Raw genomic sequence first — 18,532 nt, forward strand, 5'->3', positions numbered from 1 at the left:
TTTGATTTTCTTTTTTTGCAAGTTCCTGAAAAATCGGACAGAAATTCCTCAAATTTGAACATAATTGCAACAAAAATAAATTTGAAAAATGTAAAATGTTAAAAATCACCATTATTCAGATAATTCGTGGAAATCCATATAATAATAAAATAAAGCTCATTAAAAATTTAAAACATATTTTTAATAGGAATCGCATAAACTTATCCAACAGACGTTTTTAGCAAATTTAAACAAATATGAACTCATTAATTATATATATTTATTGTGCCTCCGCCGATTGCTGCGCCTGCTGTGCATCCTGCAGTTCCTTCCACTTCTCCTCAAAGAAGGATTTGCGCGCTGTCAGCGGCATGGACTTTTGGCGCAGCATGTAGTTTTCATTGCCCAGGGCGGTATAGGTATTATCTCCAATTAGATTCCGCAGGGCAATATTCTTCTTCAAATGCTTGTCGTAGTAGCTGACGCCGGCGGCGACAAATTGCGGGCCTAGCGTGGCAAGACGCTTATCAATCTCCGCATCGGTTGCAACCTGATTGAAGTCCTTCATGAAGGACCAGCTGCCCAAGCCAAACAAGCCCAAAATGCTGTACAGAACGAAGCGCATCTGGAAATTAATGAAAGGTAAAGTAGAATTCTATATATACGATATTAGCTTACGCTGCCATGTCGCGCGAAGAGATCGAGCCGCAGATTCAGATAGTGTCCAATTGTGTAGACCATGAAAAAGCTAACGCTGGGAAAGATCGAGTTCATCAGGACGCGATGCGTTTGCAGCTGTAGAATTGCCTTGCTCAGCCCAAACAGCTGTTCATCCTCCGTTAGGACAATTGCATTTTCCAGCAGTTTGCCGCTGTCCGCCTTCCAATCGACTTGCCTATCGCGAAATCGAATATCTGCTCGCTTAATCTCATCAATGCTGCCATAGGCATAGTTTACGGGAATACCCAAAGCGGCACCAAAACGAAACTTTGTGGTGCCCGCTTGGAACAGATCAAAGCCAAACACGGTAAATGGCTTAATGAATTTCCGCTCGCGCTGATCAACTTCCAGTCTTTCCATTGCCAGTTGCACACGCTGCTGCACAGCTGGTGGCACTTCCCGCTCAATGCCATTTCTGACAGAAAAAACTCAATTAAACTTTAGCTCATGCTCCTTTAATTTGCTTACCCACTGATAACATTGTACAAAATCGCGATAATACTTCAGGCCAAATGTGTGCGGCAGAAAATTGGCCACAAACAGACCCGCTGTTGTTGTGCCCGCCGCATAGAAGACCAGTTTGCGTCCTTTTTCTGTTTTAAAAAAGCCCAAAAGGCCAGCGCCGGCTTTCTTCTGCATGCTTTTGCCTGTTTTGTAATCACAGCAAATCGACGAGCCGCCACTCTTGTACTGATCGAAAGCATTGATGCGGCGATATTTTGTTGATATCGATGTCATTCTGCGCCTTATCGATTGATTTTTGAAATTTTACATGTTTTATTCAGATTATGCGACGCATTCCTTAAGCTTATAATTAACTTAATTGCTGGCTGTGTTTTGTAACTTAATGTCAATTACAACTATGCTATTTTTGGCCTCTTTGTGCCGCCACCAACGCCCCAAACGATGCTCCTGCCCTACGGCGACAAACAGTTTTGTGCCATCGCCATTAAAAGTTAGTCCATTTATAAAGCCCGCAATGGATATGCTTTGAATCTCTTGCAGCTTTCGCGCATTCGGATTACTTTGCCACAGACGCACGCAGCCATCGCAGGAGCCTAAAAACACAGAGAAGTTAAAATTTGATTTAATAAATTGATCGACGTGTTTAAATCGCACCTGTTGCCACCAAATCCGTATTGACAACGACGGCAATTGCTGTTATCCAGTTGGCGACCTCATTTTCGCCTTTGCCATGCGCCAATTGTGCCGTGCAGATGGGCTTCTTCTTCAATGCACTCCACAGGCTAATCGCACTGCAAATTTAGAATAAGGATAAAATTTGAGGTTGCTCAAATTTGAAAATTCCCAAAAAAGTTACCCATCAACGCCGCCAGAGACGAAATGTTCATCATTAATCAATTTAACGCATTCGATGCCATCGCGATGACCATTATAAATCAACTGCGACTCCTCCGTAATCTTCCAGATGCGTAGCGAGCAATCTGAACCGCCAGCGGAAATGGCCCGTTCCCGACTCAGTGCATCAATGCTGGTCACAGCGGTCTGGTGGCCAAATCTACAAAAGGATTTATATACTGAATGAATAACGAATTTATATTTAATTAGAGAAGTAATAAGTAAGGGATTGACTTAGTAGTAGTAAGTCAGCCACACTTACAAGCTCTCCACGTAGGCCATCTCATCCAGTGACCAAATCTTTACGGAACGATCCTTGGCCGCCGAATACAGCTCGTGGGTCGCCTTGCGAAAGACTAAACCCGTCACGCTGTCCCTGTGTCCCTTGAACGTCTTCAAATGCCGCATCGTCTGTGGACACCAGATCTGTATGTGTGCACCACCCTCAGCCAAGGCTAGATATTTCATATCCGTGGACAGGCAAATGGAAGTCACATGCGATCTTCGCTTCTTGCCCGTTTCGGGTTCATCGCGATGAGGCTGCACATCTAATTTGTCCAACACTTTGCCACTCTCCGTGCACCACTTGAGTACAAATTGAGATTTGGCTCCGACATACAAATGTCGTCCATCCGCACTCAAAGCCAGGGCACAAATTGGACTATGGTGGAGTCTGTTTTTTAGTGCACACTGAATGCTGCAGGATTTTATGGTGGCAGCAATATTGCGGCGCAATCGACCCACACTATCCAAATACTCGGTTTGTAGTCGCTGCTCGACGCTCTGACTCAAGTCGCGATCCTCAACGCGATCCGCTTCTTGTTTCTCAATCTCCTCCAGATATTTTTTGGCCAAACGCAGGCGTTTATCTTGTGCTGTTTCCTCCTCAACACCCTCTTCGTCCGTTGAATATACTAGCGTTTTATTGCCACTATCATATTCCTCTTCATCGCTGGCTATTTCCTCGTCGTCCGCTTTTGCCCGACGTTGTTTTTTTGGCGGCGCATTTGTTGCATTTTGTGTTCTTTTGCCCGGTTTTGAACTCAATTTTCCTTTTGCTTTCGTCGCATTTATCTAATATCAAATAAACATATTATGTGTGTTTTTCCATTTTCATTTACTGCTTGGCACTTACCTTGCGCTTTTTGTTAGCCTGTTTGGCGGCACCGGGTTTTAGGAAAAACGATGAAGACATTTTATAAAATTACAAATTCTTTAACATAAAAAAACGCTAAACAGGCCCACGTGCATAGTATAATGCGTTTGGGCTTATTTGGTCAATTTCTTATAAAACAGCTGTTTGCTGGGCATGCAGCGTGGCACAAGCTGGCTGCTTTGACTTTGTATCATTTTCCAGCAATGGTTTGGCGCGCATTCCAAAAATAAATCGACTTCTTTTGGCAAGATCAGTAACAAACTTTGAAGTCAACAAACTTGCCTTTACTTAATAAAATTCTTTAAATAATAACAACTCTTTTATTTGGTTATTGCCGGTACCTTTATTGCAATATGTAAGAATATGTAAGGTAAATATATAGTAAACATGTAATTGTTTAAGATTAATTGAATCGAATTGATTAGTTTGAATTCAGCTTTTAATATTTTTATTGTTCCAATTTCGATGCATGACAAATAATGACAAAAATCAAGCTTGATTTGTGTAACTGAATTTCTCTCGAGTGTGTGTAGTAAAATTATCACAAATTATGTATATTTATATATACGTTGATTTCGCATTTGTTGTGTAAAAAAGTTTTCTTTTTATTATTTGCAGTATATATTGTAAAAATAAATTAAGTGTTTTCCCTCTGTGCGCTGCCCAGGCGATCGTTGGTTGATGTTTATTATTTATATGTATTATCATTTGGCTGCTACGTACGTACACCTACAGAGAGAACAAATCGCGCGTCTTCTGTAAATTGTCTAAAACTAAGTAACGTTCTAAATTAAAATTGTAAGATTGCTATTTAAAAAAAATGTAAGTGAGAATAGTAGGAATAATATGCATGTGTGCCTCTCTCTCTCTCGCTCTCGCACTCCCTTTACATGATGGAGCACAAGCCGGAAGTTTCGACGCCATTTTGAACTTTCTTTGTCTTCTTCAACGTCACATTTCGCAGCGCAGGCTTCAGTTCGATAACAGGTTCGGGATCGATAGCTTCGACAGCAGCTTTTGGGGGCGGTGGAGTTGTCGATTTTTGACCAGCAGCAGACGACGTACCGGAAGTAGCTGCTGCTGTTGCTGCTCCTGGCCCGCCCATCGATGATGTTGTTGTGTGCGTGGCGCCATTGTTGCTGCCGCTGCTGTTGTTGTTGCTGCTGCCATAAGTGCTCCCAATAACGGAAATGGAACTAATATTGGATGGCGGCGCATTTGTGGAACAATTGCTGCTGCTAGTGGCAATCTTCGGTACAAATGTGTTGCCGCCGCACAACACTGGAATCGTGGAAATGGTTTGTATTGAATTTTGCTGCTGCTGCTGTTGGTGCTGCCCATCGGCATTGGCAGAGTAGCCAATCACACTAATGGCCGACACTTGCGAGGAGTCCGCTGACGTCATCGGCGTCATCGTTGTTGTTGTTGTGGTTGTTGAGGCACTATTATGACTATTACTACTTGTGTTCTTAGTGATATTTATTTTTATTTTATTAACTATGCTAGCCAAAGGTAATGCCGGCGCCAAACCCGCTGCGCTCAGATTGTGTGCCTCCTGCGCATTCTCACCGTTAAAATCAGCCTCAGTTGTTGCCGCCGCTAAGGACTCCAGTTCCAGTTCATCCTCATTCGCAGCTGGCAATGAGAGCGATGCCACCGAAGCGGGACGCTCCAGCGTTGCCGGCGACGCAGATGATTCAATGGTTTGCGTTTGCGTTTCTATCCGACCAGCGGAAGTCCATTAATTTAATTAGAGATCAGCTTTTAAAATAAACTAATAATAATATTTACCACTACTGTGTATCGAGATTTCATCTTCTGGCAGTGGCAGCAATTGCACCACAGTGCCCACATCTTCAAAGCCATCGTCCTCGTCCTCCTCGTCATCATCTTTGGGCTCCTCTTTTATCTTCACTTGGAGCATGGGCATGGGCTCCTTTTCGACGTAGGTATCCAGATCTGTGAAGGGAATGTTTGGCTCCTGGATCTCCACATCTACATCCGATTCGTTGGCATTCTTTTTATCCAGTTCCTTCTTCTCTAACTCATTATCTTTCTCTTGCTGCTGCTGCTGGTCTTGTTCGCCGCTGGGGGAGGAGCTGGTTGCTGTTGGTTTATCCTTCTGCTCATCGCTGTCGCCCAGCTCCGTTTCAGCAGTTCTTGTCACAGTTGCCGGCACATATTCCTCATCATCATCATCGTCAACGATTTCGGTAACGCTCGGCTCCTCATTGGGCAGCACGATTACATCATCGTCATCATCATCGTCTACGCTCAGCATCTTTTTGCCATCATCTGTGTGTGGAAGAATTGAGGAGGATTAGTGTATTGAAGAGATTTCAAAGGATTTAAGCATACTCTGCATAAATGTTGAATGGAATATATTTTATATATACAATTGCGAAAACTAATAACATCATTGTTTAGTACACTAATAATATATTGTTTAGTATTCCACCTAAATGTTAAAGTTACTAAAGTATTTCTCCTGGAATTCTTTGCAATGTATATATATATTTTTTAAATTTCAGTTTCAGTTTTAATTTTAATTTAATAAAATCAAAATTTTTTTTTCATACTTTTTTAATAGTCTCTTCCATTTCTAAAAACGTATTTAAAAATTCCTTAAGCTTACAAATTTTAAAAACAGACACCTTTAAAAACATTTATTGTGAGAGTGATGCTATAATTTATTATACTGATTTATAAATACAATAATAATAAAAATAACCAGCTGACACTTACCCGAATCATCCTCCAACTTGATGAGCGTATCCATGGCATTATCATCGCTTAGGTTCAACATATCCACATCGCCATTGGCTTGTGAAGATTCAACGCCATCAGTGATGACGCCCACGACGGGCGCTGGTGGATTTAGCGATGCCTTGTAATCCTCATAACACAACGGATGATAGGTTTTCTCGTCGACACGAATGGCAGAACGCAGATGCCATTCCTCCAGCTCTTCGTTGTAGAACTGTTCGAATCTCTCGTGGCACATGTCACAGCTGCGATCGACATCCTCAGCACCGGCGGCACAACTGGGCACCGGTGAATCCAGGGAACGTTGCTGCGACACCTCATCGCTGCCATCGTTGGGACCCAGACCACCCAACTGTTGGCCCTGCGACTCCAGAAAGTTACGCTCCCGCTCCTCGATGTCCTCGATCTCCTCGTACTGTCGCCAATCATTGAGATCGTAGAACCAACGACTCGATGTTGTCTTGCGTGTGGAATCCCTTTCGCGTCGATTTTGTCGGAAATGCCAATCCAAGTGCTGACTGTACTTGATGGTCTGCTCGGGTGGAAAGCGAACGCCACAACTGCTGCACTGCATTCCCAAATATAGTGTGGCAATAACAGCCGCCTGTCGCGTCTTAATCGTATCCGGCTTCTGGAGGTCAATGCGCTTGATGGGCTCCTCCGTTGATGGTGCTGCTACAGCAGCTGCATCTTTGCTGACAGTGGAGCTGGCCTCGAGAGCAGGCAAACTGCTGACTGGTTTGTTGGCACCGACTCCTGCTGCTGTTGTTGCTGTAACTGTTGCTGCTGCTGGCGCACCAATTATGCCCGAGGAGACGAGCTTCTTGAAGAGCTCATCAATGTTAAGATTACTCAGCGCTGCTGTCGCATCAGGCAATGAAACCGCAGAAGCCACATCTGCCACAGCTGGCTGCTGTTGCTCGAGAGGATTAACTATCGGTGGTGGTTGCGCTGGTGCAATCACCACTGGCAGAGGTGGCGGTTGAGGTGGCTCTGCGGGCGCCTCAGTTTTAATATAGACCATGTCTTGCACATGGGTCTTGCCCGCCTGCACACTCTTGGGCAGCGTGCCAAAGCGTATGAAACAATTGCGACCGCCATTCAGCTTCATGCTCTTGGGCAGGCCACCATACTCCAGCTTCTGGAGCTGGCCATCGAGCAGGGCATACAGAAAACTGTCGACAAACTGCAACGAATGTTGTTCGGCGCCCAAATGGAACGTCTGCTGGCGTCCATCGAGAAAAAGTGGCACAATTGTGTGCGCATCCACAATCATATTGATCTTGCCGACGACAAGATCACGACGCACTCGTCCAATATCAACATTGGGCGGTGGTCCCTCCGCCTTGAGCACATGCAGCTTATTACCAATGGGCAGCGAAACGGGTGGTCCGCCAAAATAGATCTCATACCAATGATCATCAATGTAGAGCTCCCTCGATGGATGTCCAAACCGTATGCGATGTAATTGTCCATCCAGCTGGAAGGGTTTATAGTCATCATTAAAACTAAGCGCCAACGGTTCATTGTTATGATCAATATAAATGGCACGCTGGCCTTGCTGAAAGCCAATCTCGTGCGGCTCATCGCCATCCATGAATATGATGGCAACCTGATTGTAGAAGCGTATCTCTTTGCTGCCACCATCGATGGTGATGCTGCGCACCACATCCGCCATGGGATTATCCAACGAATTGATGGCTTTGGTGATGTTAACGACGGGCGGCACTGGTGGCATTGTTAGCATCGATGGTGGTTGTGGTGGTGGTGGTGCGACAGCTTGTTGCATAACCAAAGGGGGATGTTGCCAGGGCATGCCACGAAAACCGCCGCCACCAGGCAAGATATTCGATTGCGGCATGCGCTTGTTGTTGTTATTATTATTGTTGTTGTTTTGTTGTTGCTGCTGCTGTTGTTGCTGCAGTTGCCAGGCGGCACGTTGCGCTGCTGCCGGATCCACCTGTTCGCCCCACTTGCTCGGCTTGCGTCGCTTGCCATCCCGTTTGGTTTTCGTTTGCTTTGGCGGCGCCTGCTGCTGTTGCTGCTGTAATTTCTCCGGCTGCTGCTCCTCGTAGCGTGGTTCACCATCGCTGCGTGGCGAGCCTGTGGCATGCTGATGATGATTCTCATTGCCCTTGAGCTTGGGTATCCGCTTGCGCAGCACTGCATCACGTGCCGCATTTCGTTCCATTTCGAGATCATCTTCGTCATTATTAACTGCGGCGGCGGCTGCTTCGCGTCGCCGCATTTCCTTCAGTCCTTTGCTGCTCTCATTCATGACAACCACTTTGGTGACTAGATCCTTGTACTGTTCCTGATTCATGCCATGATTCTCGAACATCTCCTGGGCCTGACTAAGTATCGTGCGCATCTTCTCGTCGTGCGCCTCCTGCGAATCATCGTTGGACTTCAGCTCCGACAGCAGCTTCAGACGCTGCGCCACAACATGATCTTTACTCTTATCTGCTAGCATTAATCATTGATTAAAATCAGTATTTGGATTATTTGTTTGCATTATTTACCCAACTTGGACAGCTTGTTGTTGTGTCGTACCGTCTTGGCCAGCTTGGCACGCAGCTCATCCAACGTGGGCTTCTTGACGGGCGACAGCGGTTTCGCCGTTTGCTAAGTTGACAAAGATGAGTAATTTTAAGTTATAGTAAATAATCTTCCATTATAAAATTAAACTTTAGTATCTAAAATTTAATATCATAGAAAAGTGTAAGCATCCTGAAAGGGCAAGCCTTCCAACAGCACAATTAAATTCTTATAGGAAACATAGGGAAAGAAGTGAACCCTAATAAGAGCTTCTGCGATAAGAATTCTTATAAAACTTATATGGTGATAACATAAGTCTAGACGCGTTTGCAGCTGCACATGTGTACCCAGTAGCTAGATAATCGTCGAAGAGGGATACGAATAAATATAGATAGTTTTAAGATAATTTAAAATGTTTCTATGAACCTGGCGAAGCATAAATCGGCAGCAGTTTAAGTTAAGCTTTAAGCACATCGTCGTGTATTATTACAGCACTTGGGATCACCCACTTGTGCTCTATTATTATTATTCATAAGCTAAAATATATAATAATTTAATAATACACACCTTATTCACTTCCCAATTGTCCATGGAGTCATCTTCGACGACGATAACGCCACCGGTCACAAGCATAGGTTGCTTGGCGGGCAACGCTCGCCTTAAATCCACATCCTCGCTGCCAAACAGACTGGTGAATAGTTCAAAAATAAATGAGAAGATTAAGAGATTAAGTTTTGAGGTCGAACTTACGCATCCAGTTTGGCGGATTTGCTGCGTTTCTGCTGTGGCTGCTGCAGTTTATCATCCTCATCCGAGTCGGCATCCGTTGGCAGCTGAACAGCCGAGCGTTTCTCGCCGGCGCCCTTATTGCCAAGTGGCACCACCAACTCTACCGTGGCGGAGGAGGATGAGGCGGGCGCTGGCGAGGATTGCTTGCTGCTTACGGCTGTTGTATCTGCTGCTGCTGCTGTTGTAGTTGTTGTTGTTGCTGTTAGCAGTGTTGCTGTTGATAAATTCGCTGTAGATTTTTCTAATTTATTAAACGGTTTTTGTATTTTGAACGACACTTTTGTGGGCAATTTGGAGGAGGAACAACTGTTCGATGTTGTTGTTGCTGTTGCGTTGGAGGCGCTGCTAGCATTTGTTGTTGTGCTGCTGGTGTCTGCTGTGATAGTTGTTGTTGTCGCTTTTTTGCTGACAGTTGCTGTTGTTATGGCCGGCGGCGGCGGCGTTGTTGGCCTAATTATAGACGACAACGCGGCCAACTGAGCAAAATTCATTGGCCGCAAATCGACGTCCATGCTAGATGCATCTATATGCGGCGACGTGGAAGGACGTGGGCCTGGTTCAAGTATTTGAAATGTAGCTAGAAATTTGGTATATTTTTATGCTTCCACAACAAAAACTAAGAATTCTTACAGCAAACGATAATTAAAAAGAAATATTACTCGGCCCAAACTATAACTAACCAAGATGTGTGTAAGGGAATTAACCAAAAAAAAAATAAATAAATTGTATATAAAATTAAATAGAAAAAAATAGGGGACGGGGCATCAACAAACACCAGGCACAGCAATGGGGCTAGAAGAAATTAGTAATAAATCATAAAAACTATTCAAATTGCAAGGTGGGCGACTCCGTTAAGGAACCATGTTAGACTAAATATTATAAAAAAAAAATTAAAAGGGACCATAAGAGATTAGCTATATGTTGTAAAAAAAAGTGCCGTTCTACAAATACAAAAAATAAAATATCATAATAATAATAATGAAAATTAGATATAACATAGTAAATATACATATTTGTTTTGGCTGCTGTTTGTATTATTAAAATATAATACAACTACAAATATACGCTTAAATAAATTATTGTTTATAAAAATATTTACGTTTATATATGTCAAAAGTTAAAGATTATTTAGGAGTTTTTTAAGGGTTGTTTTTTTTTTTGTTTTTTTGTAGGCTTGAACAACAAATTAAAACTGCAGTCTTTATTTCTTCTTAGTTTTATCAAAACTGATATATAAATATCATTTTTTTATATCGGGTACAACAATTTCTTCACAAATATTTATCAAGGATTTGTTACTTCTTTTTTTTTTTGGTTTTTTTTACAATTACACAAAGTGAATAGACTTAAAATTACACCAAAGGCGGCACCTGGCTACATTTTGCATTAATTAAAACAACTGGAATGCAAAAGGTTTTCAAGCGCATTTTATTTGTTTTTTCTTTCTTTCTTGTTTTCGTTTCGTTTTGTTTTCTTGTTTTCTTTTTTTATTGGTTTTTATATTTAATGTTAATTTGAACTTTGGCATTACTCTTAAGTATTAAAAAAATGTGCATAAATATTATAGGATTATATAGCTCCGTTTCAAATTTGGAAATATAAACAATAACAATAATCCCACAGAAAAAAAATAAAAAAAAAAACTTGATCGAGTGAAGCAACGAGTAAAAAAACACACCAAACACGATTCGAGTGAAAACGCTTTCGAAAGCGTTTTTAGAAATGAACACAGAACGGGCAAAGAGGCATCTTTGCTATATCCAAAAGTATAGGCAGTAAAGCGCATTCTAATGTGTAAATTATATTCGTAAAGCTCAAAAAAAAAAAAAAAAATGAATAATATGGATTTTACGTAAAGCTAATGTTTACAATTTAGAATTTTTTTAAACTTTACGTTAAATATTTTGTAAATTTTATACATTATAGCCAGCTATAATGAGCAACTAGTTGAAGCCTAAAGCTTTAATAATAAATCATATTCGTATAGCTTTAAAAAAAATGTATATTGCGTAAAGTTAATTTTTTAAAAATAAAATTTGATTTCTTTTTAAAGAGTTTTACAATTTTCAACTTTCCTTTTAACATTTTAGTCAGCTTTAATAAGCTGCTAGTTAAATATAATTTACAAACTATTTTTGCACTTTACTAATATACTTTGGTTTTCTTTTTTTGAATCATTGAAGTGAAAAGTGAATTGAAACAGCCTTTCAAAATGAGACACGCCCCCACCAACAACCGCCTCCCATTCCCCACCAGAGCCTTGGATGCCGCCAATTTGGTTTGTAATTTCTGCATAATTCAACTACTACTTTGTCATTTGAATTGCTAACAGTCTTCATGATACTGTCGATTAACTCGACTTCTTCTGTGTGTGAAATTATAATTAAAAATTGTTTCTTACGTTTCTCTAAATCATTTGCTGGAGCTGCTGCTGTTGCTTCTGGCTGAGTTGTTTCTGTTGAAGGAGCTGCTGCTGCTGGAGTTGCTCCTTGTGTTGCTGTTGCTGCTTTTGGCTCTGGTGATTTACTACGCTCCACGCTACGCATATCCACATCCCTGCTGTACACTGGCGATCGACTGCGAGAAGATCGCTCATTGCTGGCGGCGGAGGATTTGCTGCGACTCGTTGTGTGTGTATTTTTGTTGTGTGTGCTTTGATTGCGCTTCATCGATTTCAGGGGTGAGTTGCTGCTACTGCTGGCGGCCGCTGGTGAGCTGCTCTTGCGTTTTGATGAGGAGGAAGTGGTGGAGGAGGATGCCGGCGAGTTGCCATTGCCATTGTGAGCATAGCGTGAGCTGGACGAACGCTTTGTCGGCGACTGGCTGCTGATGTTGCTAATCTTATGTCTGGTGCCATCGCCCGAGCCCGAGGATGATGTGGAGCTCTTGGATTCGCTACGCTTGCGATTGCTCGAGCTGGAGCTGTGATGATTGCTGCTGCTGCTGGACTTGCTCTTGCTACTGCTGCGCGTTGGTGACTTGCTGCGCGATCGACTAGATTTGTGTGCTGAAATGGCCGAGCCTGATTTGTGGCTGCCGTCCACCAGCCGGGGATCAGCGACGCTACGCATTACGGGCGCTGCCATCTGTTGTGGCTGCATTTGGCGCGCCAGACGTGGATCACGTGGACGCACCGTATTCACCATAGCCGGATTGACTGGATGCACTTTGGGCTTATTGGCAAAAGACTGTGAAAAAGATTTAGATTAGGGATGGATTCACTTTTTTTTTTGTTTCTTTCAGCATTATTGACTCTTACCGATTGTTGGCCGACAACTGGCATCATGGGACGAACGGGTGGACGAATGCTGCTGCCGGGATACATGGGTGGGACGACGGTTGCTGCCGGTTCCATGCCAGGTGGACGCAGTGCAGCGACGACTGGTGCTGGCATACCCATGCCCGGCGGCGCCACACCAATCGTATCCGCTGTTTGATGTATTTGACGCTCCTGCTGCATTAAATGCATATTCGTCTGCTCCAATTCGAGTTCGAGCTTGCGCTTCTTCAGCTCAAGCAGCTCTCGCGTCTTCACCTGCAGCATTTCCTCCATTGGTAGCTCCTTGGTAAGGGGCATACTCACCATGCCCTAGTTTTTAGATAATTGCTTTAATGGAGGGTCTACTTTTTTTCTTCTTTTATTTCAGACTTACTGTTTTTAGAAAATCGGGATTGACGTGTATGGCGGGATTAACGTGGATTTTATTTGGCTGTATCGGTTTGGCTGTAATGGGCCAATTGTTGTCCAGTCGCTTGACCTTCACATCCAGCGCATACATCTTGGTCGGCGGGAAGACCTCATTCCATGTCTGGCGCAGCAAATACATACGTTCGCGCACCTTCTCCAGCACCGACGACGGCGAATGTTGCACCTAATTTAATATTAAATATTAAAGATGAATTTAGGCAACTGTTCATTTCTTATTTATTTGTTAAGGTTGTTTTGTTGACTTACCGATTCGAAGGCGTTGAGAAATATATTGACTATGCATTGCCCAAACAGCTGGACGTAGCTGCTTTTCACATTCTTAATTATCGAATCAATTAAATATAGTATGGGCAATTTGAATTCGGGCGGCACCTGTTTGATTTGGTAAGATAGGTAAGAACATAAATAGAACATAAGTTTCGACAACGTCGTTAGCGAAGTGTGTGGACGCAGTCACAGAGAGATCTGAGATTTTTTTTTGTCTTTTCATCATCCACATTAATCCGTTCACATTTTTGTCCTGGTTACGCTGACGACAGCTGCAAAGACACCGATGCATCTCCATGTTGTGATTTTTGGGGACAGATTTGGATTTGATAGTCAGTTGTTGATCAAAGCAAAGCGTTAGCCAAAAAAATCTACAGTTGAAACTAACTAGACTAGCAACCCTTCTTCAATCTGTAGTTGGAACCCAAGATTTTTTTTTTACCAGCTGTAGAAAAACCAACGCACTTCCTCAATTCAGATTATTTATAATAATTTTTAGCAACTTATCTTATCCTCAATCTAAATTGAACTTTGTATGCATGTAGAAAACATATATACGAAAATATCCTTTTATGATTAACTATTTCTTTTATAACATTAAATCTTTCGATGAAAATAATTTTGTTTGAAAATCAAATTCTTGTCTTTATCAATATAAAATATTGATCAGTACCTTTTTAATATACCATATTCTAATAACAACGACGAGGAGTTTATGCGAATTTATACCGTTAGCTTTTTTTTTAGTGTAATACATTACTGATTTGTGTCCATTTTTGCCAAATTTTTGTATTATTATTATTACATTTTTTTTTTGCAATATTAAAATCGCTGCGTGACTAGTTTTTTGTTATTAATTGTTTGTTTTGGGTGTTTTTCATTAGGGCAATGTGCTTTTTTATCATTGTATAAAATAAAAGACAACTTGATGACAATTGTTTAAGTATTTTCTCTTTTATTTGCAATTTTCTTTTTTCGATTTCTTTTATGTATTTCATGTACTTCAAGGTATCGAGGAAAAATATAGGAAGAATAAAAATATATATATTTTAAATGTCTTACCTTGTAGAGGATAAAAAATTCAGTCAATCTGCTTAAAACCCATTAATAAATATTTGAACTGAGTAACGATAGGTTTTTCAATTTTCAAGTTTAAACCCAAAACCAATAGCGCAATGTGAATATCTTAAGCTATTGACCGGAATAAAACGAAAATTTGAGCTTATATACATCAGCGTGGGCTGACGGGGAAATATCAATGAAATAAATAATACATTTTGAAGCCACTTTCGTTGATATTGCCACACAAATGTCTAAGGGGCCAAAAAACCATCGATAGTATTGCCTTTGTTTAAAATAATATATACATATATATATTATTATATATATTTGGAATTAGGCTCGCTCAGAAATGACAGATTCCCAGTAATCTGATAATATTTAATGTTGGGTTTTTCTAAATGAATTCATGAAATATGTATAATATATTATGATCATTAGTTAGTAATTGTTAAAATTGTTAACTGCGAGAATTAAATTGAAGAGTGTTTTAAAATAACGTCCCCTGAGGCAATACTGTCGATAGTTTTTCAACTCTGTCGTGTTCGTTGCACACAGATTTCTAATAACATGGAGATCATGTGGTGACCACAACTGCCGATGCTTGGACTCAGATCACTTCACGTTGTGTGTGAGTAGAGTAAATTTGTATGTCTGTGTGTGTGTGAGTGCTTTCTGGCTGTTTTTTTTTGTTTTGTTTTTGTAGTTAATTATGGTATATTATTTGTTAACCTGGCTGATATGATATTCCACCACGCGCACAATGATTTGGGCAAAGTTGATGTTCTCCTCGGCGAGCATTGTGAGCATATTGATGAGCGGCTTGCTATTGCAATTCAAATCCGTCAAACTGGACAAATACTCTTCGCCAATGCGGCGCGCATCCTCTGGATACGATTGCAATATATGTTCCATAATAAGGCCTCTAGGATTCACCTAGGGTTCTCCGGACTCCGTTATATATATATGCTCTTGAGCGATTAACAAATTAAATTGCAGAGTTGTTAAGCTGTCAAAGTGAAGAAATCGCAAAGAAAAAAGAACTTAATTAGTATTTGGCAAATATGTATTTAGAGTTATCGGTAATTTATGAATAATTCGATATCGTCCACACAACCCTCGTTTTTATGTGAAGTCACGCACACAAACAGACAAACATAAACATACGTTTGTATATATAAAAAGGAAATGACATACACGCATACATGCATATTTTATATTTATTGTTGATGTGGCTTCGGAGTCACGGCAAAAAAAAAATCACACATACATGTAACAAGTATTTTAATAAATATATATCGATCTGTATATTATATATACACACAAACACATGCACACGTTCGTGGGCAAACAATAAACACAGACAGGCAACAGGGCGGGAGGAGAATTTTTCAGCACATATTCAAAATGGCGACCACTAGACAAGCAAATACGCATTTTTTTTACACTGCTGCGAAATTCATTAGGCGCTTCTTGAAAAGGTCGATATTTAATGCAAACAATTGCCAAATGTACACTTTTGCGTTAGTATTGTTTAGATTTTGATGATTTCGATGTTTTTCGCCATAATTTTCATTGCAGTAGCCACGTTTATGTTGTATACCCACACACACACACGCACACGCTTGGTTTAAGAACAATTTGCATTCAATTGAAATTTGGTGGCAAGCATACCTTTGCTATATTATTATACATTTGTACAGTTAAACGCACTTTTAATGCAGTAAAAATATGAATTGAGCACTTTTAAAACTAAACAAAATCAGCCTTTGACAACTTTTTCACGTAACAACTTCAATGAATTTGATGAGTGTGCACTAGTGATGTCAGTGATAAGCACACTGACGCGATTAACTGAACGATAGGCATTCTTTATTCGATATATAGCATAAAATATCGATAGCGGTTTACATAGCAATAAAAGAAGTGTTGGCAACGCCGCACACAAAACAACCAGCTGTTGATTTGGATCGCAGTTTAAGCGACCATGGAAAATAAGTGATTAATGAAATTAACAAATTTTAAGTGCTACGCCCAAAAATGGAGGAGAGCGATAGGTGTGTGCACAGCGCCTACCAGGTGTCGATAATTCCAACGGATCTACAGCACGAGGAAACAATAATCAGAGCAGCCCAATCGCTCGACTGCCTAAACAAAACTATCAACTCAATTTTTGGGCGCATCGATGCTCGCTTGGCAAGAAATGGTGTCCACGTTCAGCTAATTAATGAGCGAGTCTTGCGTGCGCAAGCAAAAATTAATGCACTCGTCGGCTCCAAGAAATCAATCAAAATCTACGCGCCCGCCCGCTTTCCTGGTACCTCGACACTGAACATCAACATCTCGGCAACATTTCCCCAGGTTGTTGATCACCAAAAGCCAACATCAATGGAGACGTCGACGTCGTCAGCAGCAGCAGTTCCAGCTGAATTTTCGCAGCGACGACGTCACACTAATAACTTGAATGATGCACTCGAGGAGCAGCCATCGGGTGCCGAGCTGGACACGGTTTTCTTTCATGTGCGCGGCGAGGAACAGTTGGAAACGCCGCTTGTCGTCGAACGTCAGCAAACCAATCGCATGGCGGGTTTGGGTACGCTGCCGGAAACGAAATCGGTGCCGACATTGATGCGTTTCAATACCAACGAATTTGCCTATGCCGGTGGCCAGGATGGCAACGAGGATCTCAATGCCTGGAAACGCACATTGCCACCGCAGAGGAGCAGCCACAAGCGTGCTACTCCCGCTGTAGCTGCCAGGTCAAGTGCATTGCTGGCACCGGCCCCACACTCACTCTCCCATGGCACCATCAAGTTGGCCACACCCGCTGGAGATTTGCGTTATACGCCAGCTGCTTTGGCAGCGCCAGCAATTGATGTACCACTAGATTTGCCGGATTTGCCGGGCATTGCGAATGATCTGCAATACGAGCCTGTGGAGGAGCAGACGCCCATTGCGCCATCGCATCAGTTTGTCGATCTGCCAGATCTGCCGGGGTTAAATGAAAACGAACCCGAACCGCAACCGGAGGATGAGAAAGCTATTGAAATGGAGCAGGCGATAACGGTGCAGGCGTTGGCTGCCCAAACCCATATGACCAGGAAGAACAACCATCGAACGGTGCCGCCAAAGGGTGTAAAAACTGCTGCACCACCACCACCTCCCCCTCCTCCGCCACCTCCACCACCACCACCTCCTCCTCAACTCATGCCACCGGCAGCATTTGCAGAGCAGAATTTTCCAACGGATGGCGTCATCAAGCCAATATCGCCGTCAGTGCAAACACCATTGAATATACCAAGTTCCCGGGCTCCGCCGCCCGCCGATCCGCGTATGGAGCTGATGGATGCCATACGTAAGGCGGGAGGTGCACATGGCGGCCGCTTGCGGGCTGCAGCGCCCATTGATCTGGATGTGGTAGATACACAAAATAATGCTGCGAATCTTGCGACACGTTCCCGGGCAGGTGGATCAGGGGCTGCGAATAGCAGCGGCGGGGATTTGATGGCGGATCTGCATAATAAACTGATGCTGCGTCGCAAGGGCATCTCCGGCAGTCAGAATCCGGCGGAACAATCGGGCAATCCCATGATGCTGCAGTTGTCCAAGATTATTGTGCAGAAGCAAAGCAAAGTTTCCATTTCCAGCGATGAGCGCAATTCGGATGATGATGACGATGATGATGCCGCTGCTTGGGATGAGTAGTCGTAAACGAATCGCATTAGAATTATATTAGTTCCAGCTATGTGCCTTGCTTTAAGCATTAGTGTAAATTATTAAAAAAAAATAACAGGGCAGATCGAGCATTAAAATTATAGAACATTTTACTTCTGGTGTTGGCAATTGCTTTTATGGTGGTCTGCCGATAATTCATTGTTTTGACAGCGTTGGACAGCTGTTTACGGAATCTAGACAGCTTAACAGTGGATTTCAGTTTTGCAGTCCCTCTAAACCGAAAATATAAGAAAATTTTCGCTATTCGTATTTTTTCCTTATCGATTTTTTTTCTATCTGTACGCAGACCTTCATTATTGCTCTGTTGATAAACTATTTACAGCTGATTGTCTTTTTGTCAACATTAATAATTCAAGTGTTGAAAAATGGGAATACTGCTGCAACTAGTTGCTCATTGCTATCGACATCGACAAAGTTAGTTTCGATAAGTGCTGACCCACAACGGGAACACAACG

At 42.1% G+C, this 18,532-nt stretch overlaps 4 protein-coding genes across 4 annotated transcripts; 1 reads left to right on the forward strand and 3 right to left on the reverse strand.

Moving 5' to 3' along the window:
- Window positions 1-159: 159 nt before the first annotated feature.
- LOC6569129 (transmembrane protein 177) lies at window positions 160-1,452 on the reverse strand. The gene is made up of 3 exons (XM_001995109.2): window positions 1,172-1,452; window positions 658-1,114; window positions 160-604 (listed from the first exon to the last, which is right to left on the reverse strand). The coding sequence occupies exons 1-3, from the start codon at window positions 1,435-1,437 to the stop codon at window positions 260-262; spliced, it is 1,068 nt and encodes a 355-aa protein (XP_001995145.1). The 5' UTR covers window positions 1,438-1,452; the 3' UTR covers window positions 160-259.
- On the reverse strand, window positions 1,453-3,287 carry LOC6569092 (U3 small nucleolar RNA-interacting protein 2). The gene is made up of 5 exons (XM_001995108.2): window positions 3,194-3,287; window positions 2,321-3,132; window positions 2,021-2,218; window positions 1,819-1,955; window positions 1,453-1,757 (listed from the first exon to the last, which is right to left on the reverse strand). Exons 1-5 carry the CDS (start codon window positions 3,251-3,253, stop codon window positions 1,519-1,521), a joined length of 1,446 nt encoding a protein of 481 aa, XP_001995144.1. The 5' UTR covers window positions 3,254-3,287; the 3' UTR covers window positions 1,453-1,518.
- Window positions 3,288-3,645: 358 nt separating this feature from the next.
- On the reverse strand, window positions 3,646-15,319 carry LOC6569091. Its single transcript, XM_001995107.3, has 11 exons — window positions 15,075-15,319; window positions 13,263-13,388; window positions 12,961-13,179; window positions 12,567-12,896; window positions 11,709-12,495; window positions 9,269-9,860; window positions 9,086-9,206; window positions 8,503-8,605; window positions 5,960-8,443; window positions 5,006-5,509; window positions 3,646-4,933 (listed from the first exon to the last, which is right to left on the reverse strand). Exons 1-11 carry the CDS (start codon window positions 15,255-15,257, stop codon window positions 4,101-4,103), a joined length of 6,282 nt encoding a protein of 2,093 aa, XP_001995143.1. The 5' UTR covers window positions 15,258-15,319; the 3' UTR covers window positions 3,646-4,100.
- A 939-nt stretch (window positions 15,320-16,258) lies between these two features.
- On the forward strand, window positions 16,259-18,169 carry LOC6569090 (WASH complex subunit 1). The gene has a single exon (XM_001995106.2). The coding sequence runs from the start codon at window positions 16,383-16,385 to the stop codon at window positions 18,045-18,047; it is 1,665 nt and encodes a 554-aa protein (XP_001995142.1). The 5' UTR covers window positions 16,259-16,382; the 3' UTR covers window positions 18,048-18,169.
- The last annotated feature ends 363 nt before the right edge of the window (window positions 18,170-18,532 follow it).

Source organism: Drosophila grimshawi, unplaced genomic scaffold, assembly GCF_018153295.1.
Source record: "Drosophila grimshawi isolate 15287-2541.00 unplaced genomic scaffold, ASM1815329v1 contig_1367, whole genome shotgun sequence".
Lineage (NCBI taxonomy): Eukaryota > Metazoa > Arthropoda > Insecta > Diptera > Drosophilidae > Drosophila > Drosophila grimshawi.